At 54.6% G+C, this 6,359-nt stretch overlaps 2 protein-coding genes across 2 annotated transcripts; one reads left to right on the forward strand and one right to left on the reverse strand.

The window, feature by feature from the left end:
• Window positions 1–258: 258 nt before the first annotated feature.
• On the forward strand, window positions 259–3,403 carry CGCA056_v012338 (uncharacterized protein; the record flags this gene model as incomplete). Its single annotated transcript, XM_037327582.1, has 3 exons — window positions 259–538; window positions 625–1,701; window positions 2,532–3,403. 3 exons carry the CDS (start codon window positions 259–261, stop codon window positions 3,401–3,403), a joined length of 2,229 nt encoding a protein of 742 aa, XP_037174101.1.
• Window positions 3,404–4,923: 1,520 nt separating this feature from the next.
• CGCA056_v012339 (uncharacterized protein) lies at window positions 4,924–6,149 on the reverse strand (the record flags this gene model as incomplete). The annotated part of the gene is made up of 2 exons (XM_037327583.1): window positions 4,924–5,799; window positions 5,868–6,149. 2 exons carry the CDS (start codon window positions 6,147–6,149, stop codon window positions 4,924–4,926), a joined length of 1,158 nt encoding a protein of 385 aa, XP_037174102.1.
• Between the last annotated feature and the right edge of the window lie 210 nt (window positions 6,150–6,359).

The following is a 6,359-nucleotide window of genomic DNA, read 5'->3' on the forward strand; positions in this document are numbered from 1 at the left end:
TTCCTGGAGCCCGAAATGTCCACTTTATATCAGAAAGGGGTCCCAAACTGGGTCTAGCACGCCTCACCCGCGCGATCCTCGTAGACATCCAGGGGATGAACACCACTTGGGTGCCATGCCCCCAGGCCCCTGACAGTGTCAAGGAGCAAAAAATAAAAATACAGACGCGCCCTGCTTTCTTTGTTTTCTTCTTGCTGCTACCAGTCAACTTAATACGTCGAAGCGTTCGTGGATGAGGGACTAATGGGTCTTTTCTCTATGCAGCATCACCCCCACCATCAGCCCCAGGGTCCAGCACCTACTCAGCACCTGCAGCACCAGCAACATCCTCGACCCTCGAGCATCGTTCATCAGCAGCACCACCCGCAGGCTCAGTCGCAACAGCATCCTTCGTACGCGTCCGGCCATCCCATCGCCCCCGCCTACCAGCAGACGAGCCAGGCTTCCAACGCCCAGCACTCCCAGGACGGCCTACCTTATTACGCGCACCCGAGCCCATACAGCACCCCAGGCGCGACAAGCGGATACACTTCCGCTGGTGAGTTCTACCAATACCGAGACGTGACGACGAAAACGACGCGTCTTGACAGCTTCACAACAACATTCACTAACATTCACATCTAGACCAATCCGACATGATGGCCGCCGCTCAAATGCCGAGACCACCTTACCCTCCTATGTCATACCACACGCCTCAGTCGAACTCGCCTGCGTCGGTAGCATCGCCCTCCCAACATGACCAGCACCGCAGCATCTACGGCCAGCCGCCGTCTCAGCCTCTCCAGCAGCACATGTACTACCAGACCCAGCAAGCGCACTACCCGTCCATGCAGGCGCAACCTCAACAGTCGCCGTACGCGCAGCACGCTGCCCAGACGCACCAGCCCATGTCCTCGCAGACCAACATGATGATGTCGCAGCAGCAGCAGCAGATGCCTCAGCACGCGGCACAACACAGCCAGCAGCAAATGACCAACTCTCCGCGCGGCCACATGAAGACGGAGCCCCAGGTGCCTCTGCAGCTGCAAAAGCCTCAATCGACTCCCATGCAGCACGCCCAGCACCCCCAGAACGGCGCTGCTCTCAACACTCCTACCGGTTCGACCCCCGGCGGTGTCAACCCCAACGCGGCCCCCGGCCCTATTCCGGCTACCACGCCCTTGGTCGTCAGGCAGGACCAGAACGGAGTGCAGTGGATCGCGTTCGAGTACTCTCGCGACCGCGTCAAGATGGAGTACACCATCCGCTGTGATGTTGAGTCGGTCAACACGGACGAGCTTTCTGCTGAGTTCAAGACGGAGAACTGCGTATACCCCAGAGCTTGCTGCCCCAAGGACCAATACCGCGGTAACCGCCAGGTGTACGAGACGGAGTGCAACACGGTCGGATGGGCCCTCGCCCAACTGAACCCTCCTCTGCGCGGCAAGAGAGGCCTTATCCAGCGTGCTGTGGACAGCTGGCGCAACAGCAACCAAGATCCCCGGCTCCGAAGCCGTCGAGTCCGCCGAATGGCGAAGATGAACACCCGGAAATCGGTCCAGGGCGGTCCCCATCCGGGTGCTCATATGGGCGGCCCCAGCCCACCAGGGATGCCGCAAGGAGCGGGTGGCATGGGTCCCGCGGGTGCATCAGCCAAGATGCCTGGAATGAACATGGGTCATATGTCGCACGCCAACGCTCCGGGTGGAGGGGATGAAGTCGGTATGTTTCACCAGATGTGATTAAAGCCCTCCGCATCTGCAGCGTTTGCGAGCCCAGTCGTTGTCTGTTGTTGATTGTCGTTGCATCGCACATACACACTGCCCGGCATCCCCCCCTAAAGATCGTTGATTATGTGATACCTTTCCCCCCTTCCTCCTGTTAGCCGTGGTCTAGAGCGACACGAGCACATCACACAAAACACATACAATTTTTTACCTCTGTGCCTTTACCTGCATCTACTATTACTCGTCAGAAGTCTTGGGAATGGGTTTGTTACACTTTGTCTTTTTTGCGCTTCCTGTCCGTATAGCGCCGGCTTCCTTTTTTTTCGGTCGCATCAAAGCAACTGCTACTTGATACAGCAAAGCTCGCCGCGGGTTGAGAGGGATTTCCTTTTCTCTTCGGCACAGATCTGTACATTACCATAGTTGCTGCACGCAGTTGCTGCTGTTGCTGTCGTTAGTCATATGTTCCCGAGCTTGTCGGGCAACATACTGCGGTACTCTTAGAAGAGACACCGGCAAAAAGTCGCATTGCTTAGCGTTTTGGATTCACCCTTGTTTTGCGTCCCAGCCGCGCATGGCTTTTCTACCACTCCTATCAAACGGACGGGAGGGAACTAAGCTCTTGCCATGGCACCTCTGTACCGCAAAAGCAACCCTCTCAAATCCCTTTGTTGTCTTGAGCGTTTCGCGTTGCCGTTGGTTCGTGTTGTCAGGGCTGCCGATCAAACATGTTTACCCCTCCCACTCCGCTCAACCTGCAGACATCCCCGAAACTCGTTTCCAACCCGTCATTGCAACGTTGGCTGACTTATCATGGCTGACTAGGCGATGGAGAATACGTTGACGAGCACCACCATCACCACCAAGCCCCGACCGGCCAGTCGGGTGGCGACGGCGACGTGAGACAGTCGCAAGTATTCTCCGGTAGCTACGGAGGCTATCCGGCCCCCAGCTCCGGATCCATGCCGCACATGGGCAGCTCTCATGGCGGAGCCATCTCCGCCCGTCGCCACAGCCGCAGCGAGAACGACGAGCCCGAAGATCTGTTCCCCAACATCCCTGAGGCTAAGAAGCGCAAGTTCATCCTCGTCGAGGACAACGTCCGGGGCTCGCGCCTTCGTGTGAGAGTCACGCTCGATGGCGTCGATACCAAGGAGATCCCCGACTCCTTCCGCAAGGGAGCTTCCGTCTTTCCTCGGTCGTACTTCCCACGCGAGATGCAAAGCCCGCCTCCCTCCGCGACCGGGTCCAAGTTCTTCATGGAGGATGCTGATGAGGAGGATGACGGCGTTGAGGAGACTGACGGTCGCACACGCAGAGCCCGTGGTAACAGCAAGGCCATGGTCAAGGTGCCCATTGGTGAGAACACCGAGGGAGAGGTTGCCATCCCCCGAATGAGGAAGAGCGTGAGAGGCAAGGAAGTGCGTCTCAACGACCTCGGATACCGGATGGCCTGGCTCCAGAGCCGAGTCTTCGCAGGTCGCACTGTGTTCCTTCAAAGAGCCCGTGAGTACTCCAAGGCTGTGTCGAACATCACAGAGACTAACATCATGCAAGTGGACTGCTACCGTAACAAGACTCGCTCCGCGATTGAGTCCATCATGCAGGACGTCAAGACCCTTGCTCCGCACTACGAGACGCGTGTTGGCAAGCGGAAGTGGAACGAGAGAATGAGAAAGGGCGAAACCGATGATTAAACCAAATCGGCCACAACGCAAGTCGCAAAATACGTTTGCCAAGTATTTATCTGGTCACGCACATAACCGCGCCGTCCTACGAGCACAAACTTGACATCAGCATTCTCGAGCGAGTCCCCTCATCGAACCGATTCATACCTTTTCCCTGCTTTCGTTTTTATCTCGTTTCCGCGCATCGTTAATATCGACGTCTCACGACCCTTTTGCGACACAAAAAACAACCACTCTGTATCATACGTGCCGATCCGACAAGTTCATAAAGGAGGCTGCTAAGGAAGAGGAGATACCAACCGTTTGGTTTTCTCATATGGTGATGACGTGACGATGAACCCCTTCAATTTTATTTTTCTCTACGAAGGATGAAAAAAGACGTTTGCTTTTCAAAATCATTACTCGTTTGGGGAGGTTCCTTCCTCATCGGAAGGTTTCTGTTCTGCGCCATTTTCGTTCATTGCAGCAAGCAGCACACGAGCTTTGCTACGACGCCTTGGACCACGACGAGACATGAGGCGGCTTTTTACTTTTCATGGCTCGACGTTTCTTGCATTTTCCCAAGCTTGGGGGTGAGGTTTCCTACGTTTCGGCGGTGCGAGGGTTTGGAGGTGGTGGATGGTGGGTGAGGTTCGTTTTTCCTCCTTCGTCTATCGTCGGCTTCTTGGTACATTTTCTCAAAAAAAACTTCTCATGCTCTCGCTTTTTATTGCTTTTTCGGCAAAGGTCAAGTTAGGGATTTTACTCGTGGAGGAATATGGGGATTGGGGGCTTGGGTTTCGGGTTTTCAGGCTCTTTTTTCTCCTTCGGTTCGGAGGCGTCGGAGAGCGTACTTGCTGGTAAGATATGCTTCGTCCGGCGGCGGCATGGAGGGTGTGACCATGGTTCATAGATTTTTCTTTACTCAAGATTCTGATTTTTTTCGGTTATCTCGTCGCATCTGTGCCTCACATGTGTTTGTATGAGTGTGCGTGGGTAAATGGCATATCAGTCTTGGTGCTGTGATGGACTGACCACATCCCTGGAGGACATGTAGTTGGCTGGGCACAAGTTCACAAAATGTCGGTAAGGTCATCGCGGCTTCTTGGAGATTGGTCGTGTTGATACGTGCCGCACTTTATTCGCCTGTTTCTATGACTCGCGCGTGCACCACATATTGTTCAGAGTTCATCTGATGTTGAGGCTTGTCGAACTCTGTGGCATCCTCACCCGAGCTTGGCTTCTCACGATATAGGTCGTTTGTCTGGAGTGATCTATCACATACGACCACACCCACTGGAGAACTCGGGATCCCGTCCGCTCTCCCATAGATAAGCCAGTGAGGGCCGGAGTAGTAGTCGGGTCGGTGACGACCGGCGAATTCTCGGTGTTGTATGTATTTTTGCCCTCATCCTTCATTTTTTTGAGACGAGTTCAATAGTAAGTTGATGACGAATACACAGCCTTCCTCGCATGGTTTGGGATTGGTGCATGTTCTTGATGATGGAAGATCTATATGCTTTTACTCTACATCGCTGCCGCCTATGTGATCACTCTTTCGAAGCCACATCCTTTGGAGTTCTCTCTCCTCGTTGGAAGACAAACAAAGCCTCATCTTTTCCGGCGAAACTCGGCAGCGGAATTTGCACCACCTTGGTCCACTCCTTGTGTTCCCTCTCCATGTATTGATCCATTGTGACGCCTTTGAATCCCGTGTACCCGTTCCCGTTCTGCGTGCCAACGACCGCAATAGTGTCGCCCTCGTACGCCTCAACCAGGCCCCTGGTGAATCCACCCTCCTCGCCGCCCGCCACACCACCGCCGACGACGGGGTACACAAGCAGCAACGCGAGGTCCCTGCCCGAGTCGCGTTTCTTGAGCCACTTGACGCCATCGGCAATCTCCGTGTCGGAAACCCAGTTGACGCGCCACTCTGACTGCATGTTGTCTACGGGGAACGCGGTGACGCCGTAGAGGCGCAGCATGAATGTCCAGTACCCGTTGCCAGACCCCATGTCGGCGACGGCCCTTCCCGCCAAGAGTGTCTTTAGTATGGAGAGGGCTTCGTGGGAAGGTGTGGCACAGCCGAAGTGGTGCATGAAGATGGGGAGGACATGGTGAGACTGCATGCGTTTGGCGGAGGCAGGGTGCGGCCCGGCCCATTCGAGATTACGGCATGACCACGCCCAGAAATCTAGATAGGGATTCGGTGGGCAGGAGGTTGCCTTTTTGCATTTCGAGACTGCGAGGGTGGTGGCCAGGGATGGGTGGATGTAGCGGTGGGCGGTGAGGTGAGAGGCGATCTCGAAGCGGAGGGAGGACTTTTTTGCGTTTGAGAGGAACGATTTTAGAGCAGATGATGTAAGAGTTGTCGGGAGGAAGATGGAGACGTAGGCCTCTACGTCAGCTTGAGGAGGAGGGTCGAGCTGAGGGAGGTGTCAGTCTATTATTCGGCTGTGAATTCACCATCAGCGCTCAAGAGATGAGAACATACAGGTTTCCCCTCGTCATCACGATACCACGCATGAAGACCGTTCTTCCCCCCCATGTTCACGATTTCCTGAACCTGCGGGAGACGGACTGAAGTCATGGCATGGTATACGTAGGTGTCGCGCCTAGGGTCGATGCCGAAGGAGAGGTTGACGGCGGAGTAGAGGTTGTTTTGGGCCAAGAGCTGGTTCGCTTTCTCGTGACGTTCTCTGTCTTCCGCGTAGGCCTTTGGATCAAATTCGGGTGCGCCTACGCAGTGCACGAATTTGCCGCCCTTGGACGACATTTTGGGCGGTTGATTCTACAGAGTGAGATGAGTAAATATTTTGACGTTATTTTGTTGTGTTTGTCATGAGAGATTTTCAGAAAAGTTTGGCCTCTACGAAACCGAATTAGCAACATGTTTCTCTGCAGTAACAATACCAAGCTTAGCACCCACTGATATGAACATTGAATGGATCCTGCATCACAGATCTCGGAGCGTTGCAAGGTTGTT

Source organism: Colletotrichum aenigma, assembly GCF_013390185.1.
Source record: "Colletotrichum aenigma strain Cg56 chromosome Unknown KSG_Cg56_contig08, whole genome shotgun sequence".
Lineage (NCBI taxonomy): Eukaryota > Fungi > Ascomycota > Sordariomycetes > Glomerellales > Glomerellaceae > Colletotrichum > Colletotrichum aenigma.